Source organism: Phacochoerus africanus, chromosome 3 (assembly GCF_016906955.1).
Source record: "Phacochoerus africanus isolate WHEZ1 chromosome 3, ROS_Pafr_v1, whole genome shotgun sequence".
Taxonomy (NCBI): domain Eukaryota; kingdom Metazoa; phylum Chordata; class Mammalia; order Artiodactyla; family Suidae; genus Phacochoerus; species Phacochoerus africanus.
The window spans coordinates 196,659,521-196,686,832 of NC_062546.1; the positions used below are offsets into that span (position 1 = coordinate 196,659,521).

The following is a 27,312-nucleotide window of genomic DNA, read 5'->3' on the forward strand; positions in this document are numbered from 1 at the left end:
CCCAGAGCCCTCGGCAGTGGCAATGGCAATGTGTGTGCATTCTTAGAGGGGTGAGGGCAATGGGTGGCACTTGGTTGCCAGGCCCTTCTCAGCAGTGACCCCTGAGGAGACTGGGACCACAGGCGATGCCTGTTCACAAGACGTTTAGTGGTGGCATGCTGTGCCCACCTCTGGAGTCTTACCTACTCTTATTTAAAACTTTTGTATTGTTTTTCAAAATTATGAACTCAATATATGAATTCAGCCTCATTGTAAAAGTACAAACAACACAAAACTGATCAGTACAAAGATAGAAAAAGTCAGGGAACACCTCCTACACTGTTGGTGGGAATGGAAATTGGTGCAGCCCCTGTGAAGAACAGCATGGAAGTCCCTTTAAAAACTAAAAATAGAGTTACCATATGATCCAGCAAGGTAAAAGTCATAGAAAACTCAATGTGAACTGATTTCAAGAAGCAAATTTATTGGTTCACCTAACTAGCAACTCCAGAAGGAAGATCGATTTTGGAGTTAGCTTATTTTAGCAACTCAGCCAGTTCTTTGAAAACTGAATTTCTTCTCATCTCTCTTTTCTTGCCTCTGAAGTATCTGCCTTACCTGAGAGCTGGTTTGTCTTGTGTGGTGGCAAGAAGGCTGCCAATAGCCCCCAGGGCTCCAAGCCCAAAATCAGAGGAGTGAGTGTGTGTCTCCCACCTCCTCCCTTTAGCAGGAGTTCTGGGCTTCCCTCTGACTGGACCATCTTTTTTTGTTGGGGGGGGCACGCTTGCAGCATATGGAAGTTCCCAGGCTAGAGGTCAAATGAGAGCTATAGCTGCCAGCCTACACAACAGACAGAGCAACTCAGGATGGGAGCCACATCTGCAATCTACACCGCAGCTCATGGCAATACCGGATCCTTAATCCACTGAGTGAGGCCAGGGCTCAAACCCGAATCCTCATGGATCCTAATCAGGTCTGTTTCTGCTGAGCCACAACGGGAACTCCCTGAATGGACCATCTTGATCCTGTGCCTTTCCTGGTGGCCAGGGAGCTGCTTTGTACTGATTAGCTCAGATCTGCATTAGGTGCTAGTCCCCAAAGCAAACACTGTGGCAAGACCATGAGATTATTGTAATTTAATTTAGCCAAATCAAGATCTGTACAGGTGCTCAGCATGGGATAAATCCCAACAAAACTGCATGGATGCCCCACAATGGTGTCGGGTGAAATGGGTGTTGAGAAGCTCCTCCTAAGATCCACCTAATCCCAGAAAATAGGCTGGAAGGATTACAGCAATGTCAGCAGTGGTTATCTTCAAGTGGTGGAACCAGGAGAAATTCAAAATTTTCCTTTTTAGGAGTTCCCATTGTGGCGCAGTGAAAATGAATCCGATAGTATCCATGAGGATGAGGGTTTGATCCCTGGCCTTGCTCAGTGGGTCGGGGATCTGGTGTTGCTGTGAGCTCTGGTGTAGGTCGTGGATGCGGTTTGGATCCTGCATTGCTGTGGCTGTGGTGTAAGCCGGCAGCTGTAGCTCTGATTCAGCCCCTAGCCTGGAAACTTCCATATGCTGTGGGTTCAGCCCCCTAAAAAGGAAAAAAAAAAAAATTCCTTTTTATGTTTGTCTGTATTGTTCCCTTTTAACAAGAAATGTGCTACTTGAATAACTTTAAAAAATAAAAGCTATACATATAAGGAAAAGCTGGTGGCTAGCACTTGCGATGTAATCTTGAGAGATTTAAAGCAGACATTGGAGTTTCCGTCATTGCTCTGTGGTTAACGAATCTGACTAGGAACCATGAGGTTGCGGGTTCGATCCCTGGCCTTGCTCAGTGGATTAAGGATCTGGCAATGCCGTGAGCTGTGGTGTAGGTTGTAGACGCGGCTTGGATCCCGAGTTGCTGTGACTCTGGCGTAGGCCAGTGGCTACAGCTCCGATTGGACCCCTAGCCTGGGAACCTCCATATGCCGTGGGAGCGGCCCTAGAAAAGGCAAAAAGACAAAAAAGAAAAAAGCAGACATGTTGAGGAAGTTCCCTTGTGGCTCAGTGGGTTAAGGATCTGGCGTTGTCACTTCTGGGGCTCTGGTTACTGTTGTAGGTCATGTTTGACCCTGACCCTGGAACTTTCACATGCCTAGCGCATGACCGAAAAAACCCCCCAAAACCCAGACATGTGGGCAAACAGGAAATATGACTTTTCAGAGTGGTACCAACCATGTCTTGAAAAAGTTATTAACTGCCTTTCTCTTGCCTCTTTATGAAACTGTGGTCATTTCTAAAGGCATAATCTGAGATCTTTGAAGGCTAATCTGATTTAAAACCACTGGTTCCAGTGGCTAGAATTTTCCCCTAACTTTAGGGTGGAAACAGCTTTAGCCTTCTCCGGAGACATTTTCCCTGACACTTTAAAACACAATGAATTGGGTCCCAACCCACAAGGGGTACAGAGAGCATGCATCATTTTGCAGAGGGATCCCTGTGTGCAGAAGGGGAAGCTCTGGGCTCTTGCTCCACTTCCTTCTCAGACAGAGGGTGCCGAGTATTTTTTCAGGAAGTGGGCACCCTAGAGAGTCCCTGGCTTTCTCTGCACCGGAAATCATCATGTAACACTGGCTGAAGTCACCCAGAAGGGGTCCCAGGTCTGAGGACTCAGGGTTCTGGGAGAAGTCAGAGTCGGGCTTGTCCCTGGGTCCACATCTGTTAGATGCTGGGTTTGGGAGTTCTTTGCAGGATTCATAAAGAAACTCCTGCTGCTCTTCCACATACTTTTTCCCAGAAAGGAGAACTTTTTCCACTGGCAGAAAAGACCTCCGCTGGTGAAGGCAGGTAAGAAGTTCTCATGGCAGTCTGGGCATCGCATTGCTCACTTTTATTTCTGCTTGAAATTGATTCTCAGCTCTGCATTTATCTGATCCTGTGCTTCTGAAATGATCCCATTGGGATGGTAAGCAAGAAACTGGCACTTCAGTTTTGCCATGAGAGCTGTACTGACCCAAAGGATCAAAATGCTCCAGTTTGAGGGGTCAAGGCACTCTGGGCTCAGGAAGAAAATACAAATGGGAGAGGAAATGAGGCCAGACGGTGGATATTGGATGGTTTTAAGGAACCATTCTGTGTTTCTCCTGGTAATGTCATCCACTCCCCCACCAGAATGTAAACTTCACTCAGGGAGGGACCGCGTTTGTTTCGCCAAAGGTTGTACGCACAGCCTCTAGACCAATCAGAGGTACCCAGCACCTACATGATAAATAAATGAATGGAAGGCCAGCTCCCTGGATGGATGAATCCTTATTATCTTCTCTTCTTCTTCTTCTTCTTTTTTTTTTTTTTGTCTTTTTAGGGCTGCATAAGCAAGTTCCCAGGGAAGGGTGAAATCAGAGCTGTAGCTGCCTGATTACGCCACAGCCACAGCAACACCAGATCCAGGCTGCGTCTGTGATCTACACCACAGCTCATGGCAGCGCCGGGTCCTTAACCCACCGAGGGAGGCCAGAGACTGCACTCGTGTGCTTATGGGTACTAGTTGGGTTCGTTACTGCTGAGCCACAACAGAAACTCCAAATCCTTATTATTTTCTAGACACTGCCTATGAGTTTTCCCTGAAATTTCTGGGCTGATTCAACTTCTTCCTCTGACAGTTTGAATGAAAGCACTTAACTCAGTATTGAAATTATTTGCTTACATGTCTATCTTCCCTAAAAGTCTGTAAGCTCTGTAAATGTAGGAGTTCTGCCTTATTTTTTCACTTAATTAACTATAGACACTTTTCATAGCACTCTGGCACATGGGAGGTACTCATTGAAAATAATAATGGGAGTTCCTGTCATGGTGTAGTGGTTAATGAATCCAACTAGGAACCATGAGGTTGCGGGTTCGATCCCTGGCCTTGCTCAGTGGGTTAAGGATCCGGTGTTGCCATGAGCTGTGTTGTAGGTTGCAGCTGCAGCTCGGATCCTGCGTTGCTGTGGCTCTGGCGTAGGCTGGAGGCTGCAGCTCTGATTGGACCACTAGCCTGGGAACCTCCATATGCTGTGGGAGTGGCCCAAGAAATCCCCCCCCCCTGAAAAAAAGAAAAAAAAAATAATAATGAAGAGCCCAGCTTAAGAGATGTACTTGTTAAGTGGATCAGGATCCTACATTCCTCAAGGCCCCTTTGCTTCTTCAGTGGTCTTGGCTTTTCATTGCTTCCAAGGGAACAAGTATCCTCCTATTTTTATCTTTTATTACAATATCCTCTCTGTTGCACCTACAATGACACTGAATGGTTTCCATGGATCACATTTCCAGGACTGAATTAGTCACCTCCTGATGTTGTACAAAGAGGCACCGTAACCTTATCAGTAAACCATCTCCAAGTCTTTTTTTGTTTGTTTTTTTTAGGGCTACACGTGGAGGTTCCCAGGCTAGAGGTCGAGTTGCAGCTGGAGCTGCTGACCTACCCCACAGCCACAGCAACTCGGGATCCAAGCTGCATCTGGAACCTACACCACAGCTCACGGCAACACTGGATCCTTAACCCAATGAGTGAGGCCACGGATAGAACCCATATCCTCATGGATACTAGTCAGGTTAACCGCTGAGCCACGAAGGGAACTCCCCATCTCCAAGTCTAAGGTTGGGTGCATTCTTTCTGGGAGGGCCACCTGCAAAATGTCACATCCTTTTGGGGTTATGCAGATTCTTACAGCTCTGGTCATACAAACTGAAGTCCCCAGTCTGGTCCCCACTCACTTTCTTTCCTTTCTTTTTCTTTCTTTCTTTTCTTTCCTTTTTTTTTTGCTCATTTTTTTTTCACTTTAGGGCCACACCTGCAGCATATGGAATTCCCAGGCTAGAAGTGGAATCTTAGCTTCAGCCGCCGGCCTGCACCACAGCCACATAGCTCATAGCAACATCAGATCCTTAACCCACTGAGGGGGGCCAGGGATCAAACCCCAGTCCTCATCGATACTAATCAGATTCGTTACCCCTGAGCCGAGATGGGAACTCCTGGCTCATCTCTTTTATCACCTATGGTTCCCTGTCTAGAGACTGCCTTTCCTCCTGTAGGTACAGTTGCCTTGTGACCAGGTCATGTTTCCTTGGGGTCCAGGCGGGGACTTGTCACACTCTGACAACTCTGAAAAAAGCAAATGGCCGTGTGTGGCCACCAATCCTGGATCATCAGAATATTCAGGGTTTTGAAAATAGACATTTAGCAAGTCAAGACCTAAATGACGTGGCAAACACACATTTGAGATCAGGGCAGGTTGAAAGTCTGAACAAAGCAGATTCTCAAGCGGGGCCTGGAATTGAACCCACATCCTCACGGATGCTAGTCAGGTTCATTAACCACTGAGCCACGATGGGACCACCAGGGTTCTTTTAAAATTGAAGTATAATTGGTATATAGTATTATTCAAATTATAGGTGTATAATATAGTGGTTCACAATTTTTTTTTGTCTTTTTTTTTTGCTATTTCTTTGGGCTGCTCCTTCGGCATATGGAGGTTCCCAGGCTAGGGGGCGAATTGGAGCTGTAGCCCCTGGCCTACGCCAGAGCCACAGCAACGCAGGATCCGAGCCATGTCTGCAACCTACACCACAGCTCACGGCAACGCCGGATCGTTAACCCACTGAGCAAGGGCAGGGACCGAACCCGCAACCTCATGGTTCCTAGTCGGATTCGTTAACCACTGCGCCATGATGGGAACTCCGGTTCACAATTTTTAAAGTTTCCCCATGTTATATAATATGTCCTGGTAGCTTTGTTATTTTTATTTTTATTTTTTGTCTTTTTGCTATTTCTTGGGCCGCTCCTGCGGCATATGGATATTCCCAGGCTAGGGGTCGAATCGGAGCTGTAGCCACCGGCCTACGCCAGAGCCACAGCAACGTGGGATCTGAGCCGCGTCTGCAACCTACACCACAGCTCATGGCAACGCCGGATCCTTAACCCACTGAGCAAGGCCAGGGATCAAACTTGCAACCTCATGGATACTAGTCGGGTTCGCTAACCACTGAGCCACGACAGGAACTCCTGTTATTTTATTTATTTATTTATTTTGAATGGCGCTGCACCCATGGCATACGGAAGTTCTTGGGCCAGGGATGGAACCTGAGAGGCTGCTTTGGTAACACAGAATCCTTGGATCAACCGCACTGGGTCGGGGATCGAACCCAGGCCTCAGCAGTGATCTGAGCCACGGCAGCCGGATCCTTAACCCACTGTGCCACAGTGGGAACTCCTTGCAGCTTGCTTTATACCCAATCATTTGTACCTCTTAATCCCTTACCCTTCTATTGCCCCTGCCCCCTCCCCTCTCCCCACTGGTAACCACGGGTTTGTACTCGAAATCTGCGAGTCTGCTTCTCTTTTGTTATAGTCCCTGGTTTGTTTTATTTTTTAGATTGGATGTGGGTGGTTCAAGTGGCCAAGGAGGTGGTGGAAGGGAAGGCAGGAATGTGAGAGTTCTCTCGGAAGGTCCTTTGAATGCTGGTGCCAGTCTCACTATGCCAGAGTGTAGCACAGCTGTGCATCTGTTGGGACCCATTGATGGGTTTGTTCATCTCAGTCACTCACTGGGGTTTATTCCCTTATCGAAGGTCCGCCCTCCCCTCCCAGGAGAGCCTGGCACCCAACTTGGATCCATCCCGTTGGGTTGTTCACAGAGAATCCCTGGGATGGCAGCTCCTTTGTTCTTTGGTGGGGTAGCTTCTCTGCATCAGCATCCTGATGGCTTTGGAAGCTGCTTAGTTCTTTGAAGCAAACCCCCAAGCTGACCAGTATCTAGATCTAGCTAACTGGACCATTGAAACATGTGTTTCCTTAAGTCAGATAATTTCTTGAGGGTTTATCCTTCTGTAGGCATCATCTACAAGTTTCCCTTTGGAGCTCCCTTCGTGGCTCAGTGGTTAACGAACCCGACTAGTATCCATGAGGATGTGGATTTGATCCCTGGCCTCGCTCAGTGGGTTGAGGATCTGGCGTTGCCCTAAACTCTGGTGTAGGTTGCCGACAAGGCTTGGATGCCGCGTTGCTATGGCTGTGGCTTAGGCCAGAAGCCACAGCTCCGGTTCGACCCCTAGCCTGGGAACCTCCAGGTGTGGCCCTAAAGAAAAAATAATAAAAATAAATACAAATTTCCCTCTTTCAGATTTGCCCTCATTTCCTATCTACCATGCCAGCTTTTTTATTTTTATTTTTTGGCACAGTTGTAGTTTTCTAGAGGGCTTCTTTACCCCTTCTATCTTTCTCAAATAGCCTTAGTAAAGTTTTTGGTGCCCTTGCTTTTTCTAGGAGGCTTGTCCCGCTAGCCCCATGTCCGTACTGCCCCGATAGATTCATCTCACCATCTCCTGCCCTGGTTTTTCAAGCAAGAGAAGGAAGAATACCTTCCCCAGATCCTCTCTTTGGGACGAGGAGAAAGGAACTCACTTTATTTTATTTTATTTCTTTATTCTAAAGGTTTGTGGTTTTCATATGTATTCTCCAGTTTTAAATATTTGAAACTTACCTATGTTTTTGCCGTGCCTCCCATGAATGAACCCAGTGTTCACTCTTGCTCCCACTTGCAAATCAACGAAGTAAATTTCTTGAGGGTGGAGGCCCCATCTCACTCATTTTTGCAGACTCATCCTCATGGTAGGTGCCCGATAAATGTTTCTTGAATGAAGATGTAAATGTGTAAATGGGAGAGATTGGGATATAAGCATAAATTTGAAAATTCTGATTCTAAATTTTTTGGTCACTCAAAAATGTTCCATGGTAGTATAGCTGAGAGTTTTCAAAGTTAATAATTTTCTTTGTCAAGAATCCTTAGAATGTAAGTTCTTTTGAAAAACACAAAATATGGTTACAAATAATGTTTGCAAAAATAACAATAATGGCAATAATAGCATTTTTATTTGAGAATAAATCCATTAAATAAAAAGATCAACATATGGCCATATTTTAAAATAACCACAAGAATAGATATTGAAATAGGCATTTCCTCTATAAACATGATTCAAAATTCTATGTCAATTCTAAGAGGCAAATATAAATGCTAATGAAAACAACCAAGACTTTGATAACTTGATGTAAGTGGACTTTGCTGTGGGAACATGCATGTCCATTTATTTGGTAGCAGTGAATTTGCTGTGATAGGTGGGTTTATATACCTATAAAAGGAACCTTATAAATACAAACATTCTGACAACTGGGAGAAATCCATATACAATAAATAAACAAAAATTCAAGTTAATAGTCAATTATGTGCTAAATAAAAGTTCTCAGAACAGGCCAAAGTTCAAGGCATTCCATGAATTTTAACTTTCAGTTCTAAGATTTCTTTAAAACCATACATTTTTCAGGTCTAGAGAGTTAACTTTCCATGATAGGTATACTATGAAAGTGCAAAGATAGCTAGTAAAGGTGGGAATACTCAACCAAACAATGTATATTACATGTAAGATTTTAAATCTTAGGGAGCGTCTTTCCATCAGTAAGGCCAATCACAGCATATTAAAAAGTTAGTAAGAATAGCTATGATTAGGGAGTTCCTGTTGTGGCTTAGCAGTAATAATCCCAACCAGTATCCATGAGGATGCGGGTTCTATCCCGGCCTCAATCAGTGGGTAAGGATCTGGTGTTGCCACAAGCTGTGCTGCAGCTCACAGGCTCAGCTCGGATCCTGAGTTGCTGTGGCTGTGGCATAGGCTGGCCGCTGTAGCTCCGATTAGACCCCTAGTCTGGGAGCTTCCATATGCCTTGGGTGTAGCTCTAAAAAAAGAATAGCTATAATTAAATTGTACCCTAATTTGGGAAAGTAGAATTAAGCCTGACAGAAAGTTTGCAATACTTCCCAAAGCAGGGTGAGAGAGAGAAAACCAAAGCACTTCATGGAATCTGCTGATATCAACTCTGCCAAGATTGTACTGATAAACCATCTAGCTTTTTGCTAAAGCCAGACGTAGCCTATTGAGACAGGAGGGATACGTCTTGATGCTTAGGATGAGTCAACTATCTTTTCTGGGCAATGAAAGAAAACCATTGACTCTGGTTAGACGTTTGCCTACTAGCAAAGCACAAAAGTTGCCATCTTGGTGGTTTTGTGTTATTTTAGAAACTCTAATAATATTAAAATCATATGCAGGTAAATTAATTTTTAACAGGCTTAATAACTGCAACAATGTAACATTGAAATCACTTTAGCATACTTCAAAAGTAAATGCTACAAGGTAAACACTTGTTGACACAAACTAATAGACCAAAGACAAAATTCTCTGAGATTCTGGAAAATAGGATGCAGAATCATTTTCTTAGCAACACTCATATTGACGTTTGCTCTTTGTGGTTTATAGACATTATATTGAGCTTTGTTATCGGGAGAATTAGGCAGGAAGGGAGAAAGACCATCTGCATACTCCCTGCGGAGAACTGTCAGAAGATTCAGGATTGTGTAAGCTGCCTGACATCAGAGTCTTGCCTCAGACTGGTTATTGAATATCCCAGCTCCTAGGTCCATGCACCTCACTGGAATTCACCAACTGATTGAATAACAGTCCACCTCTGCCACTTTTGTATCTTGGTCCGTCCCATGTCGTTGCAGAGAACTCCAGCCAAGTAAAATTGAATGACTGTATTATTTTAACCAGCGTACCGTCATTTCCTATAAACTCATTGCTTAAGTTTCTAAGATGCATGAAAATGTTATTTATTACGAAAGACACTGTTATAGTTAGTAGTGAACAATCTTTCTGAAATCCTGGAATGAGTCCTATGCCTTATTTCTTCTGCAATTTATAGGACAGTGAAATCTGTCATTACATTGTGTCCTTTTTGTTTATACAGACATCATTGTTACTGTAATAATGTGGATCACACACACCTGTGGTTATCTAAGTTCTAAAAGGAAAGAGCTTCATCATCATTCCTCACGAGCTACTTTCTTTCCAATACTTCCTTCTCAGGTATTTGCTTATCTTCCAGGTTTGGGGATTTGTTTCATCCTGCCCCATCCATGAGCAGCCTCCTTTTTCAAAATCTTGTGGTGTTCAATTAAGATGCATGAGCATGTTTTTTTTTTTTTTTAATTAAATGGGGCATAGTTGGTTTACAATGTTGTGTTAGTTTCAGGTGTACAGCAAAGTAATTCAATTTTATACATATATATATAAATATCTGTAGGAGTTCCCGTTGTGGCTCAGTGGTTAACGAATCCGACTAGGAACCATGAGGTTGCAGGTTTGATCCCTGGCCTTGCTCAGTGGGTTAAGGATCTGGCGTTGCCGTGAGCTGTGGTGTTCATAGCAGACGTGGCTCGGATCCCGCATTGCTGTGACTCTGGTGTAGGCTGGTGGCTACAACCCTAGCCCGGGAACCTCCATGTGCCGTGGGAGTGGCCCTAAAAAGGCAAGAGGACAAAAAAAAAATTTGTGCATTATATATATATATATATATATATATGTATTCTTTTTCAGATTCTTTTCCATTACCGGTTATTATAAGATATTGAATGTAGTTCCCTGTTTTACACAGTAGATCCTTATTGTTTATCTATTTTCTGTATAGTAGTATGTATCTGTTAATTCCAAATACCTAATTTATCTTTCTCCCCTTTCCCCTTTGTTAACCATACGTTTGTCTCCTGTATCTATGAGTCTGGTTCTGTTTTGTAAACAAGTTCATTTGTATCTTTTTTTTAGATTTTGCATATGTGATGTCATATGGTATTTGTTTTTCTGTATGACTTACTTCACTCAGTGTGATAATCTTTAGGTCCTTTCATGTTTCTGTGAATGGCATTATTTCGTTATTTTTTATGGCTGAGTAGTATTCCACTGCATATATGTACCACATCTTTATCCATTTACCTATCAGTGGACACTTAGGATGCTTTCATGTCTTGGCTGTTGTAAATAGTGGTGCTATGATCATTGGGGTACAAGTATTTTTTTGAATTTGGATCTTTGTATATATACCCAGGAGTGGGATATCTGAATTATATGGTAATTCTATTTTTAGTTTTTAAAGGTACCCTCAAACTGTGTAGTGCCTGTACCAACTTGCATTCCTACCAACAGTGTGGGAGAGCTCTCTTTTCTCCACACCTTCTCTAGCATTTATTATATGTAGACTTTTTCATGATGATCATTCCAACCAATATGAGGTGATACCTCATAGTAGTTTTGATTTGCATTTCTCAAATAGCTAGCAATGCTGAGCATCTTTTCATGTGCCTGCTGGCCATCTGTATGTCTTCTTTGGAGAAATGTCTATTTAGATTTTTCTGCCCATTATTTGAGTGTGTGTGGTTTTTAAAAAAATTTTTAAAAATTATAGTTGATTTATAATGTGTCAACTTCTGCTGTACAACATACATATATATGCATTATTTTTCTCAAGAGTGCGTGTGTTTTTGATATTGAGCTGTATGAGCTTTTTGCCTGTTTTGGAAATTAAGCCCATATTGGTCACATTGTTTGCAAATATTTTCTCCCAGTCCATAGGTTGTCTTTCTTTTGTTGATGGTTTCTTTTGCTGTGTAAAAGCTTATACATTTGATTAGGTCCCACTTGTTTATTTTTTTACTTTTATTTCTTTTGCCTTGGGAGACTGATGTAAGAAAGTATTGCTATGATTTGTGTTAGGGAATGTTTTGCCTACGTTCTTTTCTGGGAGTTTTATGGTATCATGTCTTATATTTAAGTCTTTAAGCCATTTTGAGTTTATTCTTGTGTATATAGCATGAGGGTGTCTTCTAACTTCACTGACTTACGTGTGATCATCTAGTTGTCCCCACACCATTTGCCAAAGTGACTGTCTTTTCTCCATTGTATACTCTTGCCTCCTTTGTCAGAGATGAATTGATCATAGGTGTATGGTTCACGTTGTTTTTTAAGAAGTGTTTTTGAACATTAAGTAGTTTAGAAAAGGCCAAGTGTCTTCTAAAGCAAGGTAGTGGGTCTCTAGATGAAGGAATCCTAGGAGTGCTTATAAGAACTTCTGTAGATCAAAGTTTTGATGAGAAAACAATTGAGGAAGGAAGCTGGAGGATTTCCCTTTTCATAAAAAAAAAGTAGGCTAACACTCAAAAGTTAAATGCCTGGGAAAACACTCACTAGGAAAATGTGTGATTTTTCTGCCTTTAGAAGTCACAGGATACACCTTCAGAGGCTTTGTGATTTCACCCGGTTCTTCCCGTCACCTCTGGGAATTGTTTCCAGATGGTTAACAATCACGGCTACTGTTTTGCAAGTGCTTCTTCTTGATGTCAAGTGCCTGGTGTTCGGTAAATACCAGTTCCCTCCCTTCCTTCCTGCCCGCTTGGAAGAGAATAACAGAGGTGATCCCAGCGGCTTCACACACTGGAATGATTTTTAAAGTACCAAAGAAGTAAGGCCAAGATTAGAGCAAAGCGGAAGTCATGTTTAAAGAGAAGGTGGCATGTTTATTGTGGGAGAGGAGAAGGTCTGATTATTTGGGAAGGGTTTTCAGGGCCATTCTGGAAGTATCCACTTTTTCTCATTGGCCTTCTGCCAGCAACCCCTCAATGCTGGAAATCATTTCTAAAGTTTGTTCTCAGCTGATGAGTTCTTCTCATTGGCAGTGAGTCAGATAATGGCAGACACTGCCCCAGGAACAATAAGCACCTGGGAAAGGAAAGCTCTTCTCCATCTCAGAGATCAGAGATCTTCCCTTCTTCAGAAATTCCCAGGTACAAGTTCTGGAAGGAGTCTAGCTGGAGCCATGGAAAGCCATTCTCAGCTACCTGGATGTTAGGTGGTAGCTGATAGCTGCTTCTCCCTGCTGTACCAGAGAGCTCAGGTGGCCATAACAAAATGCCATGGTCTGGGTGCCTTAAACAATAGACTTTTAGTTTCTCAGTTCTGGAGGCTGGGAGTCCAAGATCAAGGTGCTGGCAGGGGTGGTTTCCTGAGGCCTCTCTCTTTGCCTTGCAGATGGTTGGCCTCCTGCTAGCCTCTTTACATGGCCTTTTCTCTGAGCACACACAGGGTCTCACTCTGTATATCCTAATTTCCTCTCTTATAAGAACACAGGGCATCAATCAGATTGGATGACTGCTTCCCTAATGGCTTCATTTTTTTCCTTTCTTTTTTATTTATTTATTTTGAATTTATTACATTTATTGTTGTACAATGATCATCACAATCCAATTTCACAGGACGTCCATCCCAAAACCCTAGCACATCCCCCCACCCACCAAACTGTTTCCTTTGGAAACCATAAGTTTTTCAAAGTCTGTGAGTCAGTATCTGTTCTGCAAAGAAGTTCACCCTATCCTTTTTTCAGATTCCACATGTCAGTGAAAGCATTTGATGTTGGTGTCTCATTGTATGGCTGACTTCACTTAGCATGATAATTTCTAAGTCCATCCATGTTGCTGCTGATATTTCGTTCCTTTTAATGGATGAGTAATATTCCATTGTGTATATGTACCACGTCTTCTTGATCCACTCCTCTGTAGATGGACATTTAGGTTGTTTCCATGTCTTGGCTATTGAAAATAGTGCTGCAATGAACATTGGAGTACATGTGTCTTTGCAAGTCATGGTTTTCTCTGGGTAGGTGTGCAGGAGTGGGATTGCTGGATCAAATGGTAGTTCTATGTTTAGTTTTCTGAGGAATCTCCTTACTGTTTTCCACAGTGGTTGCACTAATTTACAATCCCACCAACAGTGTACTAGTGTTCCTTTTTCTCCACACCCTCTCCAGCACTTATTGTTCAAAGACTTTTTGATGATGGCCATCCTGGCTGGTGTAAGGTGGTACCTCAGAGCGGTTTTGATTTGCGTTTCTCTAATAATGAGTGATGCTGAACATCTTTTCATGTGTTTTTTTGCCATCTGTATGTCTTCTTTGGAGAATTGTCTGTTTAGATCTTCTGCCCATTTTTTGATGGAGTTTTTTTTTTTTTTTTTTTTGGTATTGAGTGGTAGGAGGTGTTTATAAATTTTGGAGATTAATCCCTTGTCAGTTGATTCATTTGCAAATATATTCTCCCATTCTTTGGGTTGTCTTTTTGTTTTCTTTAGGGTTTCATTTGCTGTGCAGAAACTTTGAAGTTTAATTAAGTCCCATTTGTTTATTTTTGTTTTTATTGTAATTACTCTAAGAGGTGGATCTGAGAAGATGTTGCTGTCATTTATGTCAGAGAGTGTTTGGTCTATGTTTTCCTCTAAGAGTTTTATAGTATCTGGTCTTATATCTGGGTCTTTAATCCAGTTTGAGTTTATTTTTGTGTATGGTGTTAGGGAGTGTTCTAATTTCATTCTTTTCCATGTGGCTGTCCAGTTTTCCCAGCACCACTTATTGAAGGGGATGTCTTTTCTCCACTGTATATTCTTGCCTCCTTTGTCATAGATTAGTTGGCTGTAGGTGCGTGGGTTGAATTCTGGGCTTTCTATCCTGTTCCACTGATCTATATGTCTCTCTTTGTGCCAGTACCGTATGGTTTTGATGACTGTTGCTTTGTAGTATAGTCTGAAGTCAGGGAGCCTGATTCCTCCAGCTCCATTTTTCTTTTTCAGGATGTCTTTGGCTATTCTGGGCCTTTCATGCTTCCAAACAAACTTTAAAATACTTTTTTCGAGTTCTGTGAAAAATGTGCTTGGAAATTTGATAGGGATTGCATTGAATCTGTAGATTGCCTTGGGTAGTATGGTCATTTTGAGAACATTGACTCTTCCAATCCAAGAGCTTGGTATGTCTTTCCATCTACTTGTGTCATCTTTGATTTCTTTCATCAGCGTCTTAGAGTTTTCAGAGTACAGGTCTTTTGTCTCTTTAGGTAGGTTTACTCCTACGTATTTTATTCTTTTGGATGTGTTGGTGAACAGGTTCACTTCCCTAATTTCTCTTTCTGATCTTTCGCTGTTAGTATATAGAAGTGCCATCAATTTTTGTGTGTTAATTTTGTATCCTGCAACTTTGCCAAATTCGTGGATGAGCTCTAACAGTTGTCTGGTAGAGTCTTTAGGATTCTCTAGGTATAGCATCATGGCATCTGCAAATAGTGATAGTTTTACTTCTTCCTTTCCAGTTTGGATTCCTTTTATCTCTTTTACTCCTCTGATTGCTGTGGCTAGGACTTCCAAAACTATGTTGAATAGTAGTGGAGAGAGTGGACATCATTGTCTTGTTCCAGATCTCAGAGGGAATTCTTTCAGCTTTTCACCATTGAGAATGATGTTAGCTGTGGGTTTGTCACATATGGCCTTTATTATGTTGAGGTAGGTTCCTACTATGCCCACTTTCTGAAGGGTTTTTATCAGAAATGGGTGTTGGATTTTTCAAAGGCTTTTTCCACATCTATGGAGAGGATCATATGGTTTTTATTCTTCAGTTTGTTAATGTGGTCTGTCACACTGATTGATGTGCAGATATTGAAGAACACTTGCATCGCTGGAGTAAATCCCACTTGATCATGATGTGCAATCCTTTTAATGTATTGTTGGATGCAGTTTGCTAGTATTTGGTTGAGGATTTTTGCATCTATGTTCATCAGTGATATTGGCCTGTAGTTTTCCTTTTTTTGTGGTACCTTTGTCTGGTTTTGGTATTAGGTTGATGGTGGCCTCATAGAATGAGCTTGGGAGTATCTCTTCCTCTGCAATTTTTTTGGAATAGTTTCAGAAGGATAGGTATTCACTCTTCTCTAAATGTTTGATAGAATTCACCTGTGAAGCCATCTGGTCCTGGACTTTTGTTTGTTGGAAATTTTTTAATCACAGTTTCAATTTCAGTACTTGTGATTGGTCTGTTCATCTTTTCTATTTCATCTTGGTTTGGTCTTGGAAGATTGTACCTTTCTAAGAATTTGTGCATTTCTTCTAGGTTTTCTGTTTTATTGGCTTATAGTTGCATATAGTAGTCTCTTATGATCCCTTGTATTTCTGTGATGTCTGTTGTTACTTCTCCTTTTTCATTTCTAATTTTATTGATTTGAGTCCTCTCTCTTTTTCTTGATAAGTCTGGATAAGGGTTTATCAATTTTGTTGATCTTTTCAAAGAACCAGCTTTTCATTTCATTGATCTTTTCTATGGTCTGTGGGCCTTCCCACCTGGGAGGTATGGGGTTACTTATATCGCATAATCGCCCCTCCTGCCTCTTGATGTGGCCTCCTCTTTGTCTTCTGGGGTAGGATATCTTTTTGAAAGTTTCTGGTCCATTTGGTTGAAGATTGATTAGCATTTAGTTGTAAATTTTGTTGTTTTTAGGAGAGAAGTTGAGCTCCAGTCCTTCGATTCTGCCATCTTAATCCCCCCAATGGCTTCATTTTAACTTAATTACCTCTTTAAAGACCCTATCTACAAAATACAGTCACAGTCTGAGGTTCTGGGGGGTAAGACATTTGAATTTTTTTTTGGGGGGGTGGGACACAATTTTGACCTTGACACCTGCTCAGCATTTTCTTTTCTTCTTTCTCCTCCTTCTTCTTCCTCTTCTCCTTCCTGTTCTTCTCCTTCTTTTTCTTCTTCTCCTTCTTCCTCCTCCTCCTCCTTCTTCTTCCTCAGGAATTCAGTTCATAAGTATCAACATGGTTCATCAGTATGGCCGCAATATATTTGGTTTTTTTCCTAACTCAAACAACAAAAACACAATGTTATCCCAGAAATCCTGGGAATTGCATTTAAAGGCAGTCTTCTCCGCAGCTCCCTGGGAAGAAGTGAGGGGCACCTTTTACATCTTTAATTATCAGCCTTCGCTGACTGGGGACCCCTGGCCCAGTGGTTTAGGGAGCGGGCTCTGGAGTTGGACTGCCTGGTCCAAATTCCACTATCAATGTCATGAGCTAATTAACCCTTGTGAGTTACTTTCTTCCTCTACCCCTCAGCTTTCTTTACTGAACAATCGGAATAATAATGATAGTCTACTTAACGGGCTTGTTGTGCAGATGAAGCAAGTCAGCCCCCAGTGGCACTGTCTTATAGTGAGCAATCAACACATGTTATCTGCTGTTATGTCTTATCTTTGTTATAACCAAGTGTAATTTTCTTATGCTCTCTTCCAGGCCCATCACCCACATTTATACACATCCAGTGTTCCTCTGATTTGTGGTGTCTGTTCAGGAATGGTTGCCTGGAGGACCTCCAAAGGTGAGAGGAGAGTGAAATTTCCCCCTACTCCATGACCCAGAGCTCGTAATGAGGCCAAGGTAGCAGCTGCCCCTCCACGAAGGGAATCCACCTCACTTGACCCAAGCTCCCCACTATGCCCCTGTGCTGGCAGGAAGGGGGAGAGGATGGAGAGGAAGCGCGGGCTGCCACAGATCAATCAGCTCAACATGCAAAGCCAATAGCCCTGTCTTTTCACTCCCGTGTGGACATAAACAAAGACCAGCCCCAGGAGAAAAGCAAAGCCTATCTATTCAGAGCTTGCTGCAACAAGGGAGTCAGCCACCATTGCCCACATTTTGGTAGAGACTCACAGACAGGTAGAGGCGTGGGAAAGCTTTCTGATGGAAAAAAAGGGAAGGTTTCAGGTGGGCCCTAATGGGGGACTGTGGGCCTGGGGAAGCTGGAGGTGGCCAGCAGGAAACAGGGCATCTTATGTGACTGGTTAGGGGTGCATATTTGACTTATTCTGGTTGGTCCTAAGTTGGAAGCAGGGACAAAAATACGGAAATTGTCAGCTAGTCATCAAGTCCTGGCTGTTTTGGACTGATTGTTGTAGGGGTTGCTGTTTGGCTTCCTGGATTATCAGCAGAAAGAGACAGCCACCTGACCTGGCCCCCTCCCCCACCCAAGTCTGATTTACCACAGGCTGCCTCACCGGGTCGGTTACTGTAATGAAACCCTGGTTTTCCCATTAGTTTGCTGCAGGTCATGGGTGAGAGTTCTGTTTTTATATAATGGTCTGGCCAAATCCATTTGTATAGTCAGCCTCTCTCCCGAGAGCAGTATGCTGCCGTTAGGGGTTTGTCCCAAGCAGGGCACTTAGGATGAGACCTGGGTGCTTCACTGGTCTTGTATGTACCCCAACCAGTCCTCCCACACATGTACTTCTCATGGAATTTGTGTAGGGAGTGGTGGTGGCCGATTCTGATTTTTTGGGGGACAATTGTGGACATACTGTAATTCTTTGCTGACCTGTCTTTGCTTCAGTGTTTTCTTTCACAACTGAAGCCAAGGTAACATTTTAGGCTAGAAGGAAACAGTTATTCCCCATTTTAGAATTCCAGAAAGAAGACTCTAAGAACTGTTCTTCAGCAGAGGTGATAGGTATGGATGAGGGCTCATTCTATGGGTTTGCTGGCCAAGAGCTCTTGATATGCAAATACACCCCCAAGAAGGAATATAAGTGGAGGCTGGGAGAGTCTTTCTGGCTGCATGATCCTGAATAAATTACCCATCTTCTTGGGGCCTCATAAATAAATGATAAGCAGCGATACTTGCTCTCTTTGATTTTGTGGAGTTGCAACCCTTCTGGAGAGTTCATGTGCATAAAAAGTATCCTAAGCCATTTGTGATGGTTGTGCTGCCTTCTTTGTGCAAATTTCTCCTTGGAGAGGTTGTCTGTTCTGCCCAGCTCCCATCAGATACCCATATACAGGCAGGGCTGGACATCTCCTATTGGCTCTTCACCGGGAGCATGGGCTGCTCTTAATTTTAATCAAGAAAGCCTCCTTGTTGCCTACAAAATGAATTTAAACACTTGGCATGGCATCAAGGCCCTACAAATTTGATCCTGGCTTTAATTTGTCTGGCTTGTCCTCTAAACAAGCCTTCACCAAAAGTAATCTATCTGCTCATTGTCCCCTGGACACACGGGGTATGGTCCCACTTTGGTTCCCACTGTTTTCTGTTGCCTGGAATCTGTACCTCTCCTCTCCCTCCCCACCTCACCCTTGCCCTGCTTTGCTCTAGTTTTCATCATTGAAAGGTCTGATTCGGAGTTCCCTTCATGGCGCAGTGGTTAACGAATCCGACTAGGAAACATGAGGTTGCATGTTCGGTCCCTGCCTTTGCTCAGTGGGTTAAGGATCTGGTGTTGTCGTGAGCTGTGGTGTAGGTCGCAGACGTGGCTTGGATCCTGCGTTGCTATGGCTCTGGCGTAGGCCAGCGGCTACAACTCCGATTAGACCCCTAGCCTGGGAATCTCCATATGCTTTGGGAGCAGCCCTAGAAAAGGCAAAAAGACAAAAAAAAAAAAAAAAGAAAGGTCTGATTCATTTCTCTGCTCCGCCAGGGAGTTCTCTTGGACTGCTTCAGGCCACAGTGAGAGCTCCTATTTCTAAACAACCCTCCCATAGCACCTCCAGCTTTTTTTTTATTTTCTAAATGACTAAAACTAGACATGATGCTTTTGGTTATTGTGAATTACAATGTACCCTGCATCTTCCACTGGACCAGGAGCTTCTGCAGGCCGATGCCTCTGTTTTACCACTTTTTCGCTAGACTGATTAGAATAATACATGGTTTATTTCCAAGCTCAGTAGAGATTGGTTGAGTAGAGCAATGAAACACTGTGCTGTGTTTATTTGTGCCTCAAATATGTTAGAAAACTAAAGAAACTAGTCTTTGCCTGGTCTCAACCATAGTTTCCTGAAATCTTTTCAGCTCTGGAGGGAGGGTATTGTAGTGTAGCCTTTATTACAGCTGTAGCTGCAGTAATTCAGAAACAGCTTCGCAAATTTTATTCTAGAAGACACATAATGACAGTCACTCGTGCTCTGTACCTCTTAGAACACAGTCGGTCAAGCCCTACTCATCGCCATTGGGAAGGTGCTGTCAAATGAACTAGACAGGTGTAGGGGGGAGGAGAGGTGGGATGCAGGTGCAGGGAAGTCCAGCTGAGCAGGAATGAGGACTCCAGCAGGGGTGCTCTAGTGCAACACTGGGATTCTGGGCAGAATGGGGGTGGGTGGGAGCAAGACCAAATAATGAGGAAAGTAACCCATCAGCTGAGTCACCCACCAACAGTTAGCTCAGGAGTGGGCACTGTTGGGAGGGCCAGGCTGTTAGGGAGGCTGTCACCACTGTGGATCCTGCCAGGAGCAACCACCTTAAGTCTGGGGCTCAGAGGCTGGGTTTCAGATCCTGAGATGGGGTCTGGAAGCACGAGGCAGTCCCTGTCCTAGAGGTCCAGGGGCTCCTTTCAGGTTAGTGAGACAAGGAATGAGGTGAGAACATTCTGGGGCAGATGTTGGGATAATCTTATTCTCAGGAATAAGGGAAAAGCCCAGATACTCCAGGCCTGAGTTAAGAGCTGGCCCCTGGGGATACGCATGAGGTTGACTATAGCTACAGAGAGAAAGGATGTGGAGCTTGGCCATGATGACTGAGTATGAGGTAAGGGGACATGGACCAGAGAAGCACAGGGGTTTCTGTATCCGAAATCTTACTCATTGTTGGCAGCAGATCTAGGCCTAGAGCTCAGTTCATATGATTCCCCAGCTGAGGGTAGAGGGTTCTCTCTTACCAGGGCTTCATGCAGTCTTTATGGAAGCCCTCAGTTTCTTCTCTTTCTTTACTTCTTAGGGATGCACCTGAGATATATGAAAGTTCCCAGGCTAGGGGTCAGATCTAAGCTGCAGCCACCACCCTACACCACAGCCACAGCAATGTGGGATCCAAGCCATGTCTGCGACCTGCATCACAGCTCATGGCAACATGGGATCCTTAACCCACTGAGCAAGGCCAGGGATCGAACCCACAACCTCTTGGATACTAGTTGGGTTCGTTACCACTGAGCCACAAGGGGAACGCCCAAGGAAGTCCTTAATTTTGAAGGTGGTACCCTGAGGGCAGCTACAGCCGTGTGCTCTGGGAGCCAGAGATTAAGGAAAAGGCTGTTAGGGAGGCTGTCAGATGTGCAGGCAGATGTGCATTTTCCTGTTCATTATTGAGGAGTTCTTGCAGACTCAAAAATCTGCAGCTAAAAGAAATCTTGACAATGACAATGATCATTACGATTTCTGTTCCTTGCTGAAGAGCTGGAGAGTAGAGAGAGTAAATGCCTGGAGTTTAACAGCATGACAATGCAGAAAAATCCATCAGAATAGGGAAAAGTCTCCACAGAGGGTGAAATACAATATGTAGGGGGAAAAAATTACACCTTCAGTGAAGGATTTCATAAGGAATCTGGCATTTTAGATTCTTAGGAATTTGCAGTGGTTGTACCTCCACTGTGATTGGCCCTTTAGGAAATCAATAGTATTTATTGTGCCTCTTCAGGATCCATTTGATATACTTTGATCTCTGGGAGCCAGAATAAAAGAAAAGAAACTTATCTAAGCTAGCGCAAATAGTAGAGGGGTGTGCGTGATGTTTTCAGAACCAAGGACAGAAAATGCAGGGCCTCTTGGTGGAACCGGAAGTCCAGGAGCCCCCATTTGCTCTGTGTCTTGCCGGGGCCTTCGTGGTCCCTGCTTCTCTCTGCTTCTCCCCTACCCCTCTCTGTCTCTCCCTCTTCCTCTCATCTGCACGCCAACATGACTGGCAGGTCAATGACATTGCACTCGAACTGCATTCTCTGAGAATCCTTGGGTTCGATTTTTAAGTGACAGACCCTGATGGACTCAGCACAGTCTGCAGAATGGTTTTCCATGAGGCAGAAGTTTACTCCCCGTCCGAGCTTCTGTGATGGAGGAGCAGGCGATGTCTGAGGAAGGCCGTAAGGAAGCGAGGCGGCAAGGCTAAGGAGGGGCCCACGCGCTTGGCTGCAGGGCAGTGGGGAGGCAACTGTCGGTATTTCTCCAGCAGACTTTCCACAGAGACAGCAATGACATTGTCATTTGGGAGCTTCCAAGATGCCACACAGTGTGCTGTGCATGCTTGGGAAGCTTTATCAGGATACTGTGCACGTCTTACCGTCTTAGTGGGCCCCATCCTGCAGCAACACTGAGATCCCAGCACCTTCCTGGGCATGCCCTCTTCCAGCCCCTCAGCAGTAGAAACAAGCGTTCCTACAAATGGGTCCAGTTGGCCAAATGACATTGACCCAAGACGCACTGGGAGAATGCATCCCTTTGGCCTTGCCGTGGCTGAGAGAGACAGCTCAGGCCTTGTTCCAAATCCAAATCCTGGCCCGACCAAGGTGACAACTGTACGACCTTGAGTAGCTTGTTACTTGTCCTACATCTGAGGTTTCCCACTTGTGAAAAGTGCATAATCAACCATGGGGTAGATGGAGTTCCTGTCGTGGCTCTGCGGTTAACCAATCTGACTAGCATCCATGGGGACACGAGTTCGATCCTTGCTCTGTGGGTTAAGGATCCGGCATTGCCGTGAGCTGTGGTGTAGGTCGCAGACACGGCTGGGATCCTGCGTTGCTGTGGCTGTGGCTCAGGCCAGTGGCTACTAGGGGTCCGATTTGACCCCTAGCCTGGGAACCTCCATACGCTGAGGGTGTGGCCCTAAAAAGCAAAAACAAACAAACAAACAAAAACCATGGGGTAAAAAATAAAACATACTCCAGACTTAGTAAGGAATATTCTCTGAGGAAAGTGTTTGATCCCTAGAAAGTACTTCATCATCCACGATTGCCGTCATTATCATTTTCATTATCATTTTCATTTTCATTATCATTTTGCTCTCCCTTTCCCGTCTTAGGGACCCGGATCCATTTGCAGCAACAACTTCCCCACATTCCTCACACCTTTGGCCCTAATTTTTCCCATAGACATTTGCCTGCATTAAATGTTAGCGAGGGTTTGGTAGCTAATCATGGACCTTGACAAAGTTGTGGTTTATCCTCCAAATTGAAGAAAAAAGTTCTCACAAAGATGGAAAAGGAGGCTTAAGGAATAAAACTTTGACCTGCTTTGGTGCAACTTGCTGGGAGTATTTAGAGAACACCTTTCAATCCCCCCCCCCCCTTTTAGATGATTTGAGCATATGTTTAAAATTCTGATCCTATTTCCTGTGTGGTAGTCCCCCCGAACCCCTCCCACCACCACAATCAAAGCAATTCTTCATCATAGGCTGGGAGTCCTACATTTCAACTCCGTTCAATTCTGTAAAACTGGAGGCAGAGCCAGACCCCACAGGTTAAGGGCTCAGTCTTATAAGACTCCTCACATCCCTGCTCAGACACCAGTTGGGAGGCCAGGTTGCCACCTGTGTACCTTCTTGCATTGGATTAATTTCCTTAAAGGGGCTCACAGAACCAAGAGAATATTTTACTTACTAGATCACCCATTTAGTGCAAGAGCGTGTAACTCAGAAATAGCCAACGGAAGAGATGCAAAGGGCAAGGTGTGGGTAGGGGCCACAAAGCTTCCACACCCTCTCCTGGTGTGTCACTGTCCCTGAATCTTCACCAACATGGAAGCTTTCCTAGCCCTGTCCTTTGGGTTTTGGGGAAGGCTTCATTGCATAGCCGCAATTGATTGAATCATTAGCCACTGATGATTCATTCAACCTCCAGCCCCTCTCCTCTCCCTGAAGGTTTGGGGAAAGGGTGCAACTGAAAGTTCCAACCTTTTAATCACATGGTTGGCCCCCCTCCTCAAACCTCCCCACCTCCGAGGGATCCCTATTCTCAGGTGACTTAGGGACTTTCCAAAAGTCACCTCATTAACATAACAAATGCCCCTCAATCTCATCGCTTAGCGTGTTCCAAGAATTTTAGCTCTGTGCTAGAAATGAAATGAAGACCAAGTATGTATATATATATGTGTGTGTGTGTGTGTGTGTGTGTGTATTTCTTATTATAAATCATAATATCACGGTACTCACTCACCTGAAATGAAGACTCCAAATGATTTTTCTTTTTTCTTTTCTTTTTTTGTCTTTTTAGGGATGCAGCTGCTGTGCCTGCAGCATATGGAAGTTGCCAGGATAGGGGTCAAATCAGAGTTGCACCTACCAGCCTAAATCACTGCCACAGCAAAGCCAGATCCAAGCTGCATCTGAGACCTACACTGTAGCTTGTGGCAATTCTGGATCCTTAACCCACTGAGTGAGGCCAGGGATCAAACCCACATCCTCATGCATGCTAGTCAGGTTCGTAACCCACTGAGCCACAGTGGGAACTCCCCCAGATGATTTTCTTTTTTTGTCTTTTTGGGGCTGCCCCCATGTCATATGGAGGTTCCCAGGCAAGGGGTCAAATCAGAGCTGCCCCTGCCAGCCTAAACCACTGCCACAGCAAAGCCAGATCCAAGCTGCATCTGAGACCTACACTGCAGCTTGTGGCAATTCTGGATCCTTAACCCACTGAGCGGGGCCAGGGATCAAACCCACATCCTCATGGATACTAGTCGGGTTTGTTAACCACTGAGCCACGACGGGAACTCCCCAGATAATTTCTCTGATCCGCGTCGACACTATCTAAAGCTGCCATCATCTGTAACGAAAAACATATACTCTGTTGCTTGAGACTGTCCGCAAGGTCAGAGTTGGAAGACCACATGAGAAGCTTTACCGCAGATTCATCCTTTGTCGTTCTTTCTCCTGCAGGAGCCAAGGTGGCCTGAAGATCATGAACGTGTCTTCCGAGCACTGCAACACGTCACATTGGCCGAGACTGGAAGCAACAGTGAAGGCCTCTGTATACGTGGTGGCTTTCTGCTTTGCCACCTTCACCACAGTCCTCATCGTCTCCATAGTGTCACAGAACTCCAAGATGAGAAGGGAGGTCCGATACATCCTGCTTTGCCACCACCTGCTGTGCATCTCCTCCTACTGTGGCCTGGGGGTGGTTTTCCAGGGGATGCGGGCCATGCTGGCCAACAGCTCCCTGCTGATGTGCTGGGTGGTATTCGGGGCACAGCTCAGTGTTGGGGAAGGGATTCTCTTCACTCTGGCCCTGATGGCTGTCCACACCTACCTAGTGATTTGCTGGCCTTTGAAATCTCTGTCCTTTGTAGATTCAGTTAAATACCGGATTCTGGCTGGGATCTGGGTAATCATTATACTGAAGAATGTTTGCTTATTCTTCATAGAGGGCACTAACTCCACTTGGGTTGCTCTTTTAAAACCTGAACCCCTTTGCCCGGTGATCTTGAATGGCATTCCTGCCAGAGCCATCGGCATGGCTTTCCTTTTCCTCCTTCTGTCTATCATTCTTCTAAGTTACTCTCTGATATACAAAGAAGGGAAACGGGCTGGCCACTTTAATCAGTCCAATATCAAGGCAAGGAAAACAGTCCTTATCCATTTAATGCAGTTGGGTTTGCATGTAATACCAACCCTGTCATTCATAGGTTTGGGAAAGAAGTGTGGCGTGTTTTTCTCTGCTTTAAATCTGGTGCTCTTTGCAGTCTTTGCATTTGCCCAGTGTTTTAACCCTCTGATCTATGGACTCTGGAATAGAGAGCTGCAAAGCAGATTATACTATAGGATGTGCTGTCAACAGCAGTGTGGCCACACGATGAACAGCAGAGGGACAGTTTAAACCAAAATTGAGCCATTTTAAATCAATAATGCTAGTCTTAATGAATGGACCGTCAGCTAAGGTGGAAGATTTGCTGTTTATTCAAAATTGATGCCTCAATTTGATTTTGAAAGTAATATGAGCAAATCAAACTTATTCACCTGGCTTAGAAACCGTGTTGCTGTATACACTGAGTTGGCCTCCGTGAAATCATTTCATGTCTTTAAACTGAGATTAGCATTTGGGGCAGCATGCCTTTCTGTGTTTTAGGAGTTGGTCAGCTTTTGAGAATGCACTTGTTTTTAGAAACTGAGATAGAGTCCATGGTTGATAGGAGGAGAAGTTTGGATCTTCCCCTTATATTAATTAGCGGTAGATTTGGCTACATATAATAACAAGTCAGAAACAAAATAATAGTGAGTATAAAAAGTTAGAGACTGATTTTTTTTCTTATGTAAAAGAAATCCGGAGATAACACAATCCAGGCTTATGTGGCCACTCTGCAGGCCACAGGCTTATTCTCTTCTACTCTACTCTGTGGTTAGTTTACTACCTCATGACCCAAGATGGCTAATAGTGCTCCTGTCATCACATTTGCACTCCAGCCAACAGGAAGGAGGAAGGGGCAAAGAAATCTCCATACCTTCCTTCTAAAGACAATTTCTAGAAGTTAAGCAACACTTTTTCTTACATCTAACTGGCCAAAATTTAGTCATGTAGTTATGACCTAGATTTAAGGGAGAGTGGGAGGAAATTTTAGTAGGGTAGCAGTGTCTCCAGCTAAAAATTGGGGTCATTAATACCAGGAAAGGAAAGAAAAATGGATATTAGGAGGCAAAATTATTTCAAGCAAAATTTTTATTTATTTTATTTCCTCTCAATGAAATAAAATATAAAGAATGACAATGGATGAGTTATGATGCTCACAAAAACACAGTATATCTTTTACTTTGATATACAAATACAGAATTATCTGTTCTGGATCCCAGAAAAATTTATTTGGGTTATCTCAACAGCTTTCAAAGGGAATGGCATCAATAAGGAGATCACTGAACTGGTTTAAACATGGGAACTCATAATTTAAATCTAAGTAAGTTTTGGGCAGTAGTATGAAATAAATTATCTCCCGGAAGTTTACGTATGATATTTCTTTAGATAAAACACCAATATCTGAATCAGTCAGGGTTCAGTTCTAGTTTTAGGAATCATCCCTCTAGGTATTTTGAACAGAAAGTATTTAACAAAGGAATTAGATGCTTACAAGGTCACTGGAAGGGTTAGAGAAATGGAAATCAGGGGACACCACTGATTGATGCCAAGAGCAAACCACTGCAGCTGTGATCTGGATGTCAGACAGATGCTTCCACCACTGCCCCCCTGCTTCATGCCACTTGTGTCTTTGTGACTTTATAAGTGAAACAGCGACATGAAAATGGCCTCCATTTCCTTCCATCTTCTGAATCTCACACGCTTGGCTATAGTATGTAGAATCTAACTGGTATCCAGACCCTAAGAGCAAAGGAGTCTGGGAAATGTAGTTCCTAGTTTCACAGACATGGCAATACAGGAAGCTATCCCAAAAGAAGTATGAAATGAAGATTGAATGAGCTAGTTCATGGATCCACCATTATGCTATTTAGTTACATTTGCAGGTAACACCAACAAAGACAACTGATGCCGTGTATTGAGCAACTCTGATCCAGATGCTATGCAAGCTGTTTTGCATACACTAATGTCAAGTCTTCCCAACTTTTTTTTTTTTTTTTTGCATTTTTAGGGCCACACCTGCGGCATATGGAGGTTCCCAGGCCAGGGGTCCAATCAGATCTGTAGCCTCCGGCCTATGCCAGAGCCACAGCAAGGCTGGACTCGAGATGCATCTGTGACCCACGCCACACCTCGTGGCAAAGCCAGATCCTTCACCCACTGAGCAAGGCCAGGGATCGAACCCGTGTCTTCATGGATGCTAGTTGGGTCCATTAACCACTGAGCCACTATGGGAACTCCCCCAACAATTTTTTAATG

At 43.9% G+C, this 27,312-nt stretch overlaps 1 protein-coding gene across 1 annotated transcript; it reads left to right on the forward strand.

Moving 5' to 3' along the window:
- Positions 1 to 2,608: 2,608 nt before the first annotated feature.
- Positions 2,609 to 26,131, forward strand: LOC125122295 (probable G-protein coupled receptor 148). The gene is made up of 3 exons (XM_047770504.1): positions 2,609 to 2,806; positions 16,979 to 17,063; positions 24,372 to 26,131. The coding sequence occupies exon 3, from the start codon at positions 24,394 to 24,396 to the stop codon at positions 25,306 to 25,308; it is 915 nt and encodes a 304-aa protein (XP_047626460.1). The 5' UTR covers positions 2,609 to 2,806; positions 16,979 to 17,063; positions 24,372 to 24,393; the 3' UTR covers positions 25,309 to 26,131.
- Positions 26,132 to 27,312: the final 1,181 nt, after the last annotated feature.